The 17,773-nt window shown below is 40.6% G+C and overlaps 1 protein-coding gene and 1 long non-coding RNA gene across 2 annotated transcripts; one reads left to right on the top strand and one right to left on the bottom strand.

Moving 5' to 3' along the window:
- Window positions 1-8,207: 8,207 nt before the first annotated feature.
- On the bottom strand, window positions 8,208-9,643 carry LOC112436599 (uncharacterized). The gene is made up of 3 exons (XM_024806328.2): window positions 9,462-9,643; window positions 9,081-9,363; window positions 8,208-8,948 (listed from the first exon to the last, which is right to left on the bottom strand). The coding sequence occupies exons 1-3, from the start codon at window positions 9,641-9,643 to the stop codon at window positions 8,295-8,297; spliced, it is 1,119 nt and encodes a 372-aa protein (XP_024662096.2). The 3' UTR covers window positions 8,208-8,294.
- Window positions 9,644-13,819: 4,176 nt separating this feature from the next.
- LOC143413928 (uncharacterized) lies at window positions 13,820-14,603 on the top strand. Its single transcript, XR_013094491.1, has 4 exons — window positions 13,820-13,907; window positions 13,984-14,092; window positions 14,307-14,377; window positions 14,496-14,603. It is a non-coding gene; the product is annotated as an uncharacterized LOC143413928 (long non-coding RNA).
- Window positions 14,604-17,773: the final 3,170 nt, after the last annotated feature.

Here is a 17,773-nt window from a genome sequence, read left to right on the forward strand (position 1 = left end):
GGAAACTGGGTCCAAGTGGCTCTTTGGGTGTTAAAGGTTGCTGACCCCTGCCCTAACTAAAATGAAGGAATCTTGGTTTATATCAAATCAGCGTATATATCAAAGCTCATCTTGTACAGGGCTTGGTGCCCAATCTCGGGAAAACAGGGAGAATGTATGAAATAAGATCTGCCTAAATAAAATGGCATATGTTACATTAAAAATAGAAAAGATGTGTGATAAAGGTACGCCTAGCCTGCCTCCAAACAGCTGAGAAAGAGGGAAGGCAAAATTGACACAACACACAGACAAGCTAGTATAGTAGTGTAGAGACTAGAGTAGTGGGTAGACTACACGTCTTTGGAGCAGAGGATCACAAGTTTGATTCCCACCCGGAGTGTCTGTATCCAATAAGGGTCCTTAGGCTAGACTAGACTCCCTACCCTGCTGCTAAGCAATCAACAAGGTCTGTGTCAGGTGTTGTGGAACCAGGGCACCTTGACAAGAAGGAAGGTACAAATTAAGTGCTATGGCAAGGGGGAGCCAGGACGCCAGGTCAGGGGGAGTTATCATCACCCCCACCCCCATGTTAGGTCTGCTAGATGTTAATGCAGCACTGTGTACAATATCTGCACCCACCATTATCGAGACTAACTACAATAGGGCAGCAGTAATCAGTGAGATTCTTGGCTGAAAGGGCAGGAGGCTAAGATCAGGGTAGCACAGAGGGAGGTTGCAGAAGTACAGGAACCTGTCCATACCTGCCAAGCAACAACTACACCAGAGAGATCAAAGGCAGGAGAATAAACCAGCTGTTCTCCACAGAACCAAGGTATTCTGTGGAGAACGATGTGGCCAGTGGATCCAGTAACCATCACAGTGGCAGACAGCCAACATGACTTTTAGCCCGTGCCCTGGAAAAAGAAGGCCAGTGTGATGGTTACTGGCCATATTGTTCCATCAATCTCTCTGGCGGAGTTGTTGCTTGGCATATCTCAGGTATGGTTCCTGTACTTCTGCAACCTCCCTCTGTGCTACCCTGATCTTAGCCTCCTGCCCTTTCAGCCAAGCATCTCACTGATTACTGCTGCCCTATTGTAGTGATCTAGTTAGTCTTGATAGATATTGTACACAGTGCTGCATTAGCAGGGGGGTGGGGAGTCGAGTATAGCCTAAGATACAGACTCTCCGGGTGGGAATCAAACTTGCGATCCTCTGCTCCAAAGACGTGTGGTCTAACCACTACTCTAGTCTCTACACTACGAAACTCTCTTGTCTGTGTGTTGTGTCAATTTTGCCTTCCCTCTTTCTCAGCTGTTTGGAGGCAGGCTAGGCGTACCTTTATCACACATCTTTTCTATTTTTAATGTAACATATGTCATTTTATTTAGGCAGATCTTATTTCATACACTCTCCCTGTTTTCCCAATATATATATATATATGTATATATGAATAAACAGAAATAAAAGCAGGAATAAAAGCAGCTGGACAGTGTAGTGGTGAGACTACATGCCTTTGAAATAGGAGTTGCAGATTTGATTCTCACCTACAGTGTTTGTATCCAGTAAAGGTCCTCGCTAACCAAGCTTAACGCAGAGAGAGAACTCTAACAAGGTCCACGTCAGGTGTTGCGGAACCAGAGACGAAAATACCGAGCTGCAACGTGAATAGGATGATGGAATTTTCATCCATAAGTGTGTGTATGCAACGAGGACTCCAGATACCTCTGTGATGACTTTATGTTTCTGTAAGTCTTGGTAACACACGCCCTTTCTTTAGCATTAAATAACTCGTCAAAAACAACCATATCAGAATGATTAATATAAGAGCAAACCTCACACTTTGCCCCCCAAAATGTGTCATCTGTTTCAGTGAGAGGTGATCATCAGTCTTTCTGAAATGTAATTCACCATGCCGTCATTTTATACAACACGTTCTGCTCTGCTCTGAAATAACTCAAGAAATGGGTTGAATATTGGTTCAAACACGCAGATTATGCAGAATGTTTTTACAATTTAAATCCAGCACCAGTAACCAAAGCTGAAACTAAGAACGGAGATCAATCAGGGTAAAAACCAAACATTCATCAGCATCAGCGGTTAAACATGGACCATTTGTTACCTTGAATAATTTCACTTTTTCATAATGAGAGGCACAAACTGGGGTTTGTAGAGTGCTTTGGAAAATGTTTTGGTTGTAGTTTAGTTGCAGTCCAATAGGCTCTCGTAACCTGGCTCCAGTTAAGGAAGATTTAGGCAGGCTGTGACCTGTGCATAAATAAAGTAACATACAAATAACCATTTCTTGGATGGAGCCACTTTATTTCTTCATCACTGGAGTCAAATACTTTCCTCAGGATGATGTAGATGCACAGAGAGTATTCATAAAGCTCACAATTTAGACTCATAAGAACAATGTTTATTTCGATTTTGAATTAAAGGAAACATGAACTATTTTCACTCAACAGAAAAATAAAGGTGGCACTTTCACAATTGCTTCACCTTTCAAACTAAAAAATAAAATAAAAATTATGTGTATTTTGTGCAATTCCCCCAGAAAAAGATACCTTTGATGTCAATTAAATCCAGCCTGGGAAAGCTTTCAAATAAAAAGGTCAATATTTGCTGAGATAAACAACAGCTGCATCTTACCTTCATTGGAAAGTCAATACATCTTTATCTGAGCATCATCTTCCTCTTGAGTCATTTAAAACAGAAATTCTCTCAGCAAAGTGGGGCACAGACTTTTTCAGCCATGTATTTGTACAATCAACTGCACAGCCACTCCTATTATTATTCAGATAATTGGGTTAAATGCTTCAGAGGGCACAAACAGCAAAAACATGGCCTGGAGGTCTAATGAAGTGAAGGCCAGCAGATAGAGCAACCTGAGCTAGCCCCCACCTGTCTCTCAATGAGGCCACATCCCTGAAAAGGGAGAAATTGGCCTGTGCTAGGCTGCTAGGCTAGCAGTAAATTAATGTTATCCCATCAGAGCAAGCAATGCAGCAGTGCTTGTCAAGTAAACAAGAAAATCAACTAAAACCTACCAAAGTGAAAATTATCTCTCTAGCCTGTTGTAAGCTTCTTGCCTGTTGCATCCATCTTTTCGAATACTGCCATCTTGTGGCCTCTGTGGATAACAAAGCACATGTGCTCTCAGAACATTGAAAGCAGAGTAAGCTGCCGCCTCTCAACTCTCACATGAACTCCAGACCTGCATTCACCTCTTCCCTCTGAAACCCCTCACACCCCCGACATACAAAAATCTGAACATCGCCCTTTCACTGACTGCTCCACCCCCATTTGCACACCACAAACTCTTGCCCACAAGGACTCTGACTCTGTTGGACACTGTTGTTTATGTAAGATTGTATTGTCTTGTATTGTGTTGTAGGGGAGACCGGGGACAGTTGTAATTATTTTTGACATTTCTGTCTGTAGCTTGGAGCTCTTTTAAGGTAGTGGATTCATAATGTAATGGATAGTATTTACATGTCTCTAAATAGTACAGCTATTTTCTCTGCATCACAATTACTCATTGCATGGTATGGTCTCAAAAACAAAGAGTGAAATATTACAATTCACCTCATAGTCTGGGTTAGTTGTAACATATCCTGGGGTGAAATGTAACACAATGAAATAAGGGTACTGACAAAATCTTAAAATGTAATCTTTTTTATTCAACACCTGAATGCACCTAGAACTATTTATGTAGCTGTGTGTGTGTGTGTGTGTTACGACCCCCTCTGCTAGGCGACAGGTGGGGGGGCAAACATACACAAGCCCGCTCACGAAATCAGAGTAAATAAGGGGTTTTATTGCAAACGTTAAACTGAAAACCGACGGGGCTGTTCAACAGACCACTGTGCAAATAATTAATACACAAAGAAAAGAACAGGCAAGAATAAAAGCTAAAGGTTAACTAAGGTGAGCCACTCTTCAGCCATTTATACTCCCAGGTGCAGACAATCAGCCAGTCAGTTGGTCCGGGAGTGTTGTGGGATCTCCAGGGAGCCAATCGTCCGTGTGGTCTGACACACTTCATTCTGCATAAAAGAAGGCTGGCATGGATCTCCCAGTAACCAATCACTCACGAGTCATAGCACACTTGGATTTGCATGAGAAGAAAAAAAAGCAGTCTCACTCCCTCCAAGGCCCAGGGCCGTAACAGTGTGTGAGAGAGAAAGCAGAAATCTAGCTTTTGAATCCCCCAAAAAAGACAAATTATGGAATTTCCAACTGAATATTTCATTAATTTTGGTTGGTCTTCCTTGAGCTTGGCCTCATTGGCTCAGTGGGCATTGTAACCTACAACTCTTGCACCAACTTTTGAACATAACAATGAAGCTGAAAAAATGTGGTTGATTACATTAAGAAGAACTACTTTTTTTCATGGCTTACCTTGGTGTGGTTTGCAAAGTGCTTCAGAAAGATGAGGAAATCTGTTTCTTGTACCCATCCTGATTTATTTCCATTACCAGTACTTCCTACTGGCCCATCTCTGACAAAGTGGTCTGCATATAGTATGCGTGGGAACACAAACATTGGAGGAATTGTGTTGCCAATGGCATTAACCGCATGTACAAAGGTGACCAGTGAACCTCCCTCTGCTGATGTCATTGCCCCAACTTTTTTAATATAAGTTAAAGTAATAGTGTGGTAAGTTGTAATATTTGCGTGAATGTTACAACTAGCTCAGGCTGTTGCTGTTACAACTAACCCAGACTCCTATAGCCATGAACTAGCTAACATTACAGACAACAGCTAAAACATTTGCACTAAAGACCTACACAGATTATATCCCCATAGACATACAAATAACATAATTTAAGTTTGATGAGTTCAACTGCAAAGCAGATAATGCTATTAGGAATTGAAATAGAGTAAAAATAAATTTTAAAATAAAACCCCAAACAAACACTTTTTGCCATACAAATGACTTTTTTTCTTCTTAAATTGTCTGTGTTTGCCAAAATGTGCAAATTTTTCACATGTGATAGAAGAACTGAGTTGGGCATGTACAGGATGAATCACATCATTTGAAACTAAGCCCTGATTGGAGAGATTGGAAGTGTTACAACTGACCCACATTGCAACTATCCCCAGTCTCCCCTACATAAGACTTTTATTTTATTTTTATCTTTAAGTTATTCGTTATACACTGAGGGCCATGGGAGCATTGCTATTTCAAATTCCTGTGTATGATCAGTACATATGGTCTTTGACAATAAAGCTGATTTTGACTTTGACTTGACTTTGCTGACTGCTTGCTGCACAGGGAGGAGTGGGGCGGAGCGGTGGAGGATCCTCTGGCTGGCTGGAGTGGCAGCAAATAACCATTTAACAAAATAAAAACAAAACAACAAAAATACCAGAAATTATGATATAGATTTATAATTTGCATCAATGTGTTTTCTAAATTCTATCACACACATATACGTGAAAAGTAAGCGCAAGGGCACTCGTATGGCGTTATTTTTGTAGCCCTATTCTGAACGCACGTAAATAATCTTTGCAAGTACAAATGTTGCATTTTGAGGAGAATTTTTTTGGAGCAAAGAAAATCTTAATTTGAGCGAACAAAATTAATTGCCGTGTGCAAGAAATGTATTTCAGAGTTTGCGATTATCCATATACACACACACGCACACAATAGCAGCCCCTCTCGCTCAGTTGTTGGCATTTGCTCTTGCTCAGATCTCTGCTCTGTGTGCTGAGAGACATCTGCGAACCTGCTCTCAGTGTGTCGCTCTCGCTCTAAACATCTCTGCTCCCTGCAAGCTCAACTCTTATTATACACCATTAAAAATGTGCCACAAAAAACAACCAAGCAGACTTGGATGCAAAAATTCTGATTGGTTGTTTTGGTCTAGCTACTACTGCATTCCAGAAACACTGTCCAAAATGTAGCTAAATCCAGTGGAGTGGTTTGGTTTAAACCTGATTGAAACCCATTTTACATCATCTTTCAAGTTTACATAGTTTGCAAGTTAGCTAGTGTCAGTTATCAGGCTAATATTAATGTACAAATTTCTTTTATGTTACTTACATGTGATATCCTTAAACTAAGTAACCACAGAGGGAACTGGGGCCTGCGCCATACAAACTGGCACTACTCTCAAACAGCTTTGGCCCCCTGGTGCATAAATCCCTGCTACATTTCATTCATAATGTTGCCAATCCAAGCTCATTATGTACTAATTATTTTGTTCTTGTTTGTTTGTTTGTTTTTTGCTAATACAACCTTCATCTCCGTAATCAACCACAATTGCTGAATATTGCCACAAGGGGGTGTCTAGTTCTAGTCACCAGGGTCTGGAGCCCACATCCTGTGGGATTTAATCAACAATACCCCATGTTATAAACTGTGAATAGGGCTTTGGAGCGTGATGTCACGGGGGTGGGCGTGGAAAGGATTTTGGCCCGATCCGCCATTTTGGGGGTCTAAGTAAGGAGCGAAAGCATAGCCATGGTTCGTACTTGCTGTGTTGTCGGCTGCAATGTTCGATCTTACGACCGGCACGGGAATAAGTTTGGATTGTCTTTTTATGCTTTCCGAACCTGGAAGCAACATGAAGGAGCTCATGTATCGGATATTACCAAACGAAGGCGTCTAGCCTGGATAGCAGCCATGAGACGAGCTGATATCAAGTTCTGTTACGTCTCCAGATATCAGTTGGTGTGCTCAAGACATTTTCATTCCGGTAAGTTCTAAATATGTTCACATCACACTTTATAGCTGAATAATATCATCGTTGGTGGTCTCGGAAGTTATAGAAATTGCGATCAAACATCGAATGGAGTGACTTGATTGGTTGATGTAAAGACAATAAATGAAATGAGACAGGAAGGACACAAATTGGCGTTAATAATTTGCCCGATTATCAAGGTGTTAATTTGCATGTACTTTACAATTACGGGCATATAATATGATAACGTTATTTTAGCAGGTCAATGATAAATGTATAACATTAATTATGGTGGGGGGTGGACAATGGCTATTTCACTCGATGCACTCCAGCTGACTTACTTTGACGACGTACTCAGAGTTTGGCGGCTTGAAAATAGCCAAATCTTGCACCCAGCCATTTGTAAATTGGATGTGCGCCTCCAGTGACTTGTAATTACGAAACTGGTTCGCTGTGTAAGCGCTTACTCCATCGAGAGCATCCTGACCAACTGTATAACAGTCTGGTACGGGAACTGCTCTGCCTCGGACCGGAAGGCGTTGCAGAGGGTCGTGAAAACTGCCCAGCGCATCGCCGGAGCACCACTTCCTGCCATAAAAGACATCTACAGGAAGCGGTGTCTGAAAAGGGCTGGGAAAATCATCAAAGACCCCAGTCACCCATCACATGGACTCTTCACCCTCCTGCCCTCTGGGAGGCGCCACAGGAGCCTCCGGACTAAGACCACCAGGTACCGGAACAGCTTCTTCCCCACAGCTGTCAGACTCCTGAACTCTGCCTCCTGACATCTGACCCACGTTAAACTCATGGACTGAACATACACACACCCACAATGGACAACTGTACCCTCAAACACAATAATAACATGGACTGAACCACCACTCACAACCACTAGCACTTTATATAGCCTCTGTAGAAACTATCTACACCCTCACTTATCTTACAGTTTTTTACAGTCGCTAACAAGCGCCTACCCATACTTCAGATACTTTTTCTAAACTCTTAACACAGACCCACACCTACAAAACACAATTGGCCAAATGGATAATATCCTTCCCAAAAATACACTTTGTTAAATATATACTAACTCCTCATTTCAAAATTAGAACACATCTTTCTCTGCACACACTAACTGTACAAAAACACTATAAATCTGACTCAAAATGAAATTAGTCTGTCAAAGAATAACACTTGTTTTCACTTCACAAGGTACATGCAGTCAATCAAAGTACACCAGGTTTCAAAATACTGGCTATTATTGACATTACAAAAACTGCATAGACTTTTATGTTTCAGTTTCACAGGTATTTGCATGCGAAACATGCAATCCACCATATTGACACCAGAAATGTCTTGGTTGGTAACTGTATGTCCACATGTACAGTAATGTTCACATTCAAAAGCATTCCAGTAAAAAGCAAACAAGTTTTTGTTTCTTTACTGTTTACCACAGGAGGTACAGTAGAAACACGGTATGATAGGACAGAGAAAGTTTTACAGTATTGCTTACAGTGAACAAAATATCCAGGAAACACACAAGAGCATTCTGAACAAAAAAACAACAGCAAAAAGCCAAGATAAAAAGGGGGGGAGGGGGGCTAAAAAAAGGCAAAAAAGTTGCATCTAATCTCTGCGATCTTCAGGGTTAGGCCACATGTTTTCATCAACATCACATCTGATGTCAGCCAAGTCGATGCACCTGGGATAAAACCGCCTGGTATGTCGGATCCACCCTTGGCAATCGTCAACTGTGATGTCCCTGGAGCCAGCATCCATGGCTTCAAGGAGGGACATCTGGTCATGTGGCTGATGGTCATAAACCTTCCACCGCCATGCAGAAAAGAACTCCTCTATGGGGTTGAGGAAAGGTGAATAGGGTGGAAGGAAGAGACTCACCAGTCTTGGGTGGACTTCAAACCATGTTGTTATTGCTTGCGAGTGATGGAAAGCCACATTGTCCCAGGTAATTACAAAGGTCCTCATGTTTTCACCCTCCTGACCCTGCTCTGGAACCAGGCGCTGGTGGAGATCATTGAGAAAGGCAAGCAAGCGCTCTGTATTATAGGGTCCAACCTGACATTTGTGAAGGAGTAATCCTGCATTTGCAATTGCTGCACACATGGTAATGTTTGCCCCTCTCTGTCCTGGCACATCAACTGTGGCCCTTTTTCCAATTACATTCCGTCCACGTCGACGCCTTTTGGCCAGATTGAATCCTGCCTCATCGATGTATATGAATTCATGAGGGGCCTGGTTGGCCTCCAATTCCATAACTCTCTGAAACAAAGTTTATGTAAGTCATGTTAGTACTGTATACCATACTGTACTGTAACCTAGTATTGTGTAGGTTACCTACTTGCAAAGTGCAAAGCTTATAGAACTGGACATTGGATTGAATATACACTGTACCTGGACATATTGTCGTCGTAGCTCCTTGACCCTCTCACTGTTCCTCTCAAAGGGAACAGTGTAGAGCTGCTTCATCCGCACTCTATGTTTGGACAATGTCCGCGAAATGGTTGTGAGGCTGATTCTATCGATATTGTCGAATATCTCATGGTCCGCCACAATTCTGGTTTGTATTTCACGCAGTTTTATTGCATTATTTGCAGTAACCATTTCCACAATGGCAAGCTCCTGATCATTACTGAGGAGCTTTCCTCTTCCCCCAGAGGGTGGAAGACGTTGCATTCTTTAGAAAGACAGACAATTCAACATATGCATTACTGTATGACCATATTGACATGTCAAGTGAGAATAGGAACAATCCATGTAAAATGCAATACTTACCTGTTGGTTTGTTGAAAGGTGCGTATAATGGAGGCAACCATTGACCGCCTCAAATTGGGCTGCACTCTTTCACCAGCCTCTCTTAGTGAAAGACCATGGTTGATTACATGGTCAATGATAGTGGCACGGATTTCATCACTGACTACTGTTCTTGCAGCCCTTGGAATGCCACCACCACGCATTCTTACACCTATACCTTGCCCTCTCCTTGGGCCTGCTCTTCTCTCTGGGCCCCTTGCTCTTACTCCTCCTCGACCAGACATTACAGTGTTTGTCTTTTTTTTGTTTCCAAAAACATCACTCCTCAAGGTCTTGCCTTATGAACCCCACTGAGTCTAAGCCAGAATGGAAGAAGGTGTGGTTGGCCCAATTTACCCAACATAAATCAGCTGTGTGTCAATTATTCAATTGTTTGTTTGTTTACAGCTGAGATATATTTTTGATATTGATATTGTTTTTGTACTGATATCATTGCAGGGGCAGAGGTTTTTATACTGTATCTACGGTTTGGAATATTGTTTTTGCTATTGTGGGATGTTGTGTGTTAACATTCGTAGATACTACAAGAACAGTCCATAGTTTTGTTGGGAGGTATAACTTGTCTGTTAAGAAAATGTAAGCATTGTGGAAATGTGTTCACTGACTGCATATTGGGTGAACACGACATGAAATGTGTGAATGGTATGGCCACAACAGACCGATCCTGTGCTAATTGTGTTTAGAGTTTTGCAAATGTGTCAACTGTTTGGACAAACGCTTGTTAGCGACTGTAAAAAACTGTAACTGCACTACTGTATAGCTCTGTGTAAATAATCATTCTGTACATTCGATAATTTTTAATCCTACAACTGTTTACAACTTGCATAGTTCCCATTTCTGTATAGCTGTATATCTCAGATTCTGTAAAGTTATTTATTTCATATTCTGTATAGTTTTTCATATTTATATCCTGTTCATATCCTGTACATAGCTTGTACTCACTACAGCCTATACATACTTATAGTTATAGAATATTCACAACATACTTCATACCGTGTACATTATAACATACCATAATAGACCCATTTCTGTAATATACTCACATATCTATATTATTGCTAATATATATTGTAATATATCTATATCACTAAAGCACTTCTGGATGGATGCAAACTGCATTTCGTTGCCCTGTACCTGTGCATGTGCAATGACAATAAAGTTGAATTCTATTCTATTCTAAACAAGATACGTGAAGATATTGGGGTAGGACAGTGCCGGTGTTCTGACAAAACGTCCTACCCATCAAGCTGCCCTACTTGTTGTTACTGCGCATGCGCACAATTCAAAATGGCCATGTTTCCGGTGTAAATAGTACACGCCTATTATTTCATCCTACCCCGATCTTGTGCCGATCTCGTTGCTTTCGAAAAAAGGTTTGTATTATAAGTTTTACTTCTTTATTACAGATGATAATTGTTTACCTTAAGCTGCTCACTTGAAGTCATATTCCAAGTGTTTATTTTGTGCTTTTCAACTTCTGCAAACCTTCTCAATTTATTTTAGTCCTCCTGCAGTTACTGGACACCACGCTCCGTTGTTATGGTGAATAAACGCTCCGTTGTTATGTCGAAGAAAGTACTACTGCACCACATACTTGTTAATTGCGTGATAACGTCGTGTAGTCGTTTTATTTTACTGTATGGATTCCGAAGCCATGTTGAAATTGTCCGATTTTCTCCTTAGTTATGGAGAACAAATACGAGGAACTGCTCATGTTTCTGTCTGCTGGGTCCTACCCATCGGAATACGATAAGTCCCAGAGGCAAACCCTTAGGAGATACGCCGCAAAATTCAGACTGAAGGGTCAGTATTGTAATGTAAATAAACAACTAAATGTAATTATTGGTTAAATACATGTTATAATTAATTTACATTTTTTTAAATATAGGCGGAGTGCTCTTGTTTGGAAACAGGAGAGTGATAAAAACAAAAGAAGAAGCCATGGGACTATTCCAAGAGTTTCATTCAAGTCCCATCGGTGGACACACTGGTGTACTCAAGACTCGAACTGCAATTTGTTCCAGATTTTACTGGTATGGCATGTCGGTTGACATTGGGAATTGGGTATGTATTTTTAAAGTTGTTATTTATATATAGTATGTTAATAGTGCACCAATAGAATGCATAGTTATCCTGAAGACACGTACCAGATTTCAGGATGATGTACAGTAATTAACACTGTTTCGCCACTTGATCGAGTATTTTTATAGAACATTTGCAATTTTGTTGTTTAATTAATTGCGATTGTTGGGTAATATAAAGATCGTTCAATATGTTTAAGGTCCTGGCTTGTGACCAGTGTCAAAAAATGGGAAAACCATTGGCTGCTGTGCAACCACTGCAGTGTATAAAGGTAAATATCAGTAGCATTTTAGTAGAAAATAGTAATGTTATAATGTACATTACATATTAATGTGATTCTTTTATCATTGACAGGTGTCACATGTCTGGGAGCTAATCGGAATAGATCTAACTGGACCTCTTCCAAAAACGTCTAGTGGCTTCCAGTACATTATGACTGCAACAGACTATTTTTCAAAATGGGTTGAGGCTTTTCCATTAAAAAGCAAAAGTGCTGCTGAGGTAGCTCATCAGTTGTGCTCACTCATATATAGACATGGCTGCCCAAAACGAATTTTATCCGACCAAGGAAGAGAATTTGTTAACGAGGTAAGTGTTAAGTTTACTTTTCCATACCTCTTTAGGTAAATACTTGGTCACAGTGTGCCAAGTAGCTGCCAGGCCAAAGGTTTTGTGTGGTTGTTTTTAAAAAACAATTTTCTTTTTTCTTTGAAGCTCAACTCAAGACTTTGCAGCTTAATGAAAATAGAAAGAAGTGTCACAGCAGCATATCACCCTCAGACAAATGGCCTAGACGAAAAGACAAATGACAACATAAAAAGGTATGTTTTATTTGTATGTAACATTTCATTTGCTTTTAAGACACTGTCACTATTGTGTTTTTTTTATGTCCACATGTAGAGCCCTGAGAAAATTAGTCAACAGTCAACAGAATGACTGGGATGTGTATCTGGATGCTACACTGTTTTCTTTGAGGTCCAAGGTCCACACCACAACCAAATACACACCATTCCGTTTAATGTATGGGAGAGAAGCTACATATCCTTCTGAAGTTCCTGTTGAAGTCCCAGTAAGTGTTATTAAGGAATTCTATTTATGCAACAACTATGATAATGCATAAATTAAATGTAATCTTAATTGGAAATTGTGCATATTGATATTGGCTGCAGCTTTAATCTTCTCTGCTTAACTTCTATATGCAAGATACATTTAAAAGATAAAGAAAGTGACTAGTTACTTCTTTATATTTGTATCTTTATGTAAAGTAATACATCTTGAGGAGACCGTTAAGTATAATGTGTTCACCTATGGAAGTGTATCAAGAGTAAAAATGACTATACAAAAAATGATATGAGTCTATCTTTGTGGCTTTCTGTGCTCAAAGCTTTATAATAGTATATTTACTTTTAAACATGAGTTATTATAGTTAGATTTTTCAGTTCATGTTTCACATGCATTATTTGTCTTTATGATTTTAATTGTAATTTAAAATGTGAAAATTTTAGCTGTCCTCCATCATTCTCCCTGAGGAGTCGAGTTACGGTGACTTTGTATCTTCTACAAGAGACACACAAGGGCAAGTTAAAAAAAACTGTAGAGGAAAATATGGCAAAGTCCCAAGACTTACAAAAGGAAGCCTATGCCAGACGAGTCCAGAAGAAGTACAGAAACCTTGTGTACAGCGTTGGAGATGAAGTTCTTCTCTTGAACATGAGGAAACGTGGAAGGAAGGGAGGAAGGTTTGATCCAGATTTTTCAGGACCCTACACCATTCAAGACATCGCTGGCAAATGTGTGAGATTAAAAAACACGGAAGGAGCAACTTTAAAAAATCACTACAGCATTGACCATATCAAGCCGTACAGAAGAAGCCACCATGTAAATGTCATGTGGTTGTGCCCTGTGAACTTTGGTATGCACTGGATTCTTGTGGTATGTGTCCATTTAGTTATTAATTTGTTGTGAAGCAGTTTCTTGCTGAAAGTGTTATTCTTAAATAGGTTTTCAGTGGCAAAAACTATAGTAATTTTTAATTTATTAACTTTTTCTTTAGATTGTCAACATTTCTGCACAGAGAATACTGCTCATAGACCCCATGGGGAATGAAGGTGTTTATGACAGGAAAATTCTGCGCAACTGGAGGTATGCATGATACTGAGGTATTATTCTTAGATAAAACATTTCTTGTTTCATTACAAACATTTTTGTTCAAATAGGAATTTTCTGAGGATGAGAGGGCATGAAGACACCATGGAGTGGCAGTTACAGACTATGCAACACAACAAGCAACAGGATTCCAGCAGTTGCGGAGTTTTGCTGTTAAAGGTAACCCTTATTCAAATGATTCCATTTATTGTTAGCTACAATTAGGACTTTACATTATAATAATGAGAAATCTCAGTTTGCAGAACACTACCTTGCTTTTGGAGAGGTCAGTGAAGTATTAACCACTACAGAAGCAGTTGTGCTGGAGCGAATGCAGATAGCTTGCACCCTACTTGAACATCGAGGTAAGTCCAGTAAAGTCCTTATCACGTTAGAGTGTGTATTTCCAATTTAAATACTGCTTTTCAAACACTTTCAGATAAGACCCTTCTTTAAGTCTAATTAAAAAAATTCAAGGGACTAATTTGCCATGAAGTATTTGTGGAACAAATTTACTATTATTTTTTAATTAATCAATAAATAATGTTTGATTAAAACCTAACCATGAATGTGTTTCAGGGAACGCTGAGGATTACTGCATTGTTTGCTCTATGTTAGATGCTGACGCTGACCGCAGCATGATTGAAATGGTAAAACAAAACAAAAGAAACACATAAGTCTTAGTATCATTACTTGCTAATCATGTTTAAAATGTTGACTAATAGTATTCACCAAACATAATATGAGCTATTTATTTTTCCTTTCCAGGTGCAGTGTGAATCTTGCCAAAGATGGGCACATTTTGCATGTGCAAAATATAAAGAGAGCAACCAAGAATATAAATGCAAAAAATGTAAGGAAAACACATAACAACTTCTAATACAGTTTTTCTCAAATGTTAAAACACAAAAGCCAATCCTGAAACCCAAATGACCAGTAGTCTAAACACATTTACTAAATGTAGCCACCATATTCCAGTACCATAAACACATGTCACATGAAGACACAATTCACAAAACACAACCCTCCGTACTCATAAATCTAAACACATTTTTCCTTGCCAAAACACATGTTGCAAAACAACTCTGCTCATATTCTCAAATGAAAGCCCATGTGATGCAAAATGCTTGCCACAGTCACCAATCTGTGAACACAGGGAACACACCTGGCGTCAGTCACTACACACAACGACTCAAAATTGAAGACACCTGTTGCTAATGATGTGACCCCACCTATGAAAGCATAGTTTGGTGAAGATGCCAAACAATCAGAATGGATGAAGGCATTCGAGCGTGCGGAAGGAGAAGAGCTGCAGGCCAAAGAGGAAGAGGGGTTGAGATCAGAGGAGGAAGAGGTGAAGGCCTAAGAAGAAGAGGAGTTCGGAGTAGAGGAGGAAGACAAGGAGGCCAACAAGAGAGAGGAGAAGGTCCAGGTGGGAGAAGAAGACAACCTCGCACCATCATAACAGATGATATGCGAGCAACAGTAATTGACCATGTCATTGTCCATGGCATGACAATGGCTGAAGCGGGACGAAGAGTACATCCAAACCTGAGTAGGTCCACCGTGGCCACCATTATCAAGGCATTTAGACAACACAACAGGTATAGTAGGCTATTGCTTTCTTTGTCACACTACAGTTTTACAGGCCTGTGAAAGTGGTCTGTTACCTTACATGTAGTTTTACATATAAATCAGTCAATTGACAACACATGTTTCTTTCTTTAGAGCTGAAAGAATGCCACATAGAGGTGGGAGGGTTGCCATATTCACAGCGGCACAAGAAACCCTCATTGCAGATATGGTCCGTGAGAACAACTGCATTAGACTCCGAGAGATCAGAGACAAAGTCATTGCAGATAATGTAAACTTTGAGAACATTGATACGTGTCCACAATAGACCGAGTTCTCCGGCGCCAACAGATGAGGATGAAACAGGTCTACAGGGTTCCCTTTGAGCGCAACTCTGCGCGACACATAGGACAACGTTACGAGTATGTGCAAGTACGTATACATCCATGTCCACAGTACAGTTAGTGGACATACTGTGTTGCTTAGTGGCCTACATTACTTCTGGACAATACTGTGCTACCTGATTGACCGTTCTGAACACCTGTACGCTTTTCCATGTTCACAGAGGATAATGCAGTTGGACGCGATGGCCAGACCCCATGAGTACCTCTTCCTGGATGAGGCTGGCTTCAACCTCCAGAAACGAAGGCGAAGGGGCCGTAACATCATTGGCCAGAGAGCCATCACTGAGGTTCCTGGCCAACGGGGGGGTAATATTACTCTTTGTGCAGCTATGGGTATGGAGGGGCTTGTCCACCGGCATGCTGTCCTTGGGTCTTACAACACCCAACGTCTCCTCACCTTCCTAGAGGAGCTAAAAGACATCCTCCTGGACCGTCAACAACACCATCCTAGGCTAGCACATCACATGTATGTGATCATTTGGGACAACGTCCGCTTCCACAAGACACACCAAATCAGAGAGTGGTTCACCACCAACAGTGACCACTTTTTAAACGTCTGTCTGCCACCCTACTCCCCTTTCCTGAACCCTATAGAGGAGTTCTTCTCATCATGGAGATGGAAGGTGTATGACAGACAGCCATACACAAGAGAGAACCTCGTACGGGCAATGGAGCTGGCCTGTGCTGACATCCCAGTGGAGGCCTTCCAGGGATGGATTCGCCATTCCAGGGCGTTTTTCCCGCGGTGCCTAGCAAGGGACAATATAGCCTGTGATGTGGATGAGGTGATGTGGCCCAATGCAGCTCGGCGACATGATGCCGCACAGTGACTGTGTGTAATACTGTCAAATGACCGTGTAGACAGTAAAAAAGACTTCACACCCTGATCATGTTTCCGAGAGTACTGTTGTGTGCGATAGATTCTGTTTTTGCATTGAGTTGTGTTACAGTAGTGTACGTACATGCAGGGTGTTTTTATAGATTTATAGTCTTCATGTGAAACTCACAAATCTAAATGCCTAATCCTCTGCAGGGTTCTATGACGATCCGTTACTGTACAGTTTATGAAAATATGCATTGGCAGTTATGAACCAAAGAACCTTCTCACAAATTGAGCATTGTGTTTTCAATTGTTTTGCTGTAGTGTGTAATGCTGTGTATAGTGTTTACAGTTTTGACAGCTTCGAGCTGCTCTCTTGGTGTGGGAGTTTGAGTTTTGCAGTGGGAAGGTGTGGTTGTGTTTATGTAGCTTTAGAGAAGGGTGTTGTGTTTGGACATTGGGGGACCTGGTGGTAACGTTTGTGACATGTGTTTTAGCATTTGAGTAAAACTGTAAAAACAGCTGTCTTTCCCCCTCCATGTCTCTTTGTATTCTTTGTCAACATTAGATGATTGTGTGCAGGAAGCATGTTTTGATAGTGTGATTTGGCCATCTGAACATGCTACCTAAATAAAACTATGCAGGAAGCATGTTTTGATAGTGTGATTTGGCCATCTGAACATGCTACCCAAATAAAACTATGCAGGAAGCATGTTTTGATAGTGTGATTTGGCCATCTGAACATGCTACCTAAATAAAACTATGCAGGAAGCATGTTTTGATAGTGTGATTTGGCCATCTGAACATGCTACCCAAATAAAACTATGCAGGAAGCATGTTTTAATAGTGTGATTTGGCCATCTGAACATGCTACCTAAATAAAACTATGCAGGAAGCATGTTTTGATAGTGTGATTTGGCCATCTGAACATGCTACCCAAATAAAACCATGCAGGAAGCATGTTTTAATAGTGTGATTTGGCCATCTGAACATGCTACCCAAATAAAACTATGCAGGAAGCATGTTTTAATAGTGTGATTTGGCCATCTGAACATGCTACCCAAATAAAACCATGCAGGAAGCATGTTTTAATAGTGTGATTTGGCCATCTGAACATGCTACCTAAATAAAACTATGCAGGAAGCATGTTTTGATAGTGTGATTTGGCCATCTGAACATGCTACCCAAATAAAACCATGCAGGAAGCATGTTTTAATAGTGTGATTTGGCCATCTGAACATGCTACCTAA

This window comes from Maylandia zebra, linkage group LG19 (genome assembly GCF_041146795.1).
Source record: "Maylandia zebra isolate NMK-2024a linkage group LG19, Mzebra_GT3a, whole genome shotgun sequence".
NCBI classification, from domain to species: domain Eukaryota; kingdom Metazoa; phylum Chordata; class Actinopteri; order Cichliformes; family Cichlidae; genus Maylandia; species Maylandia zebra.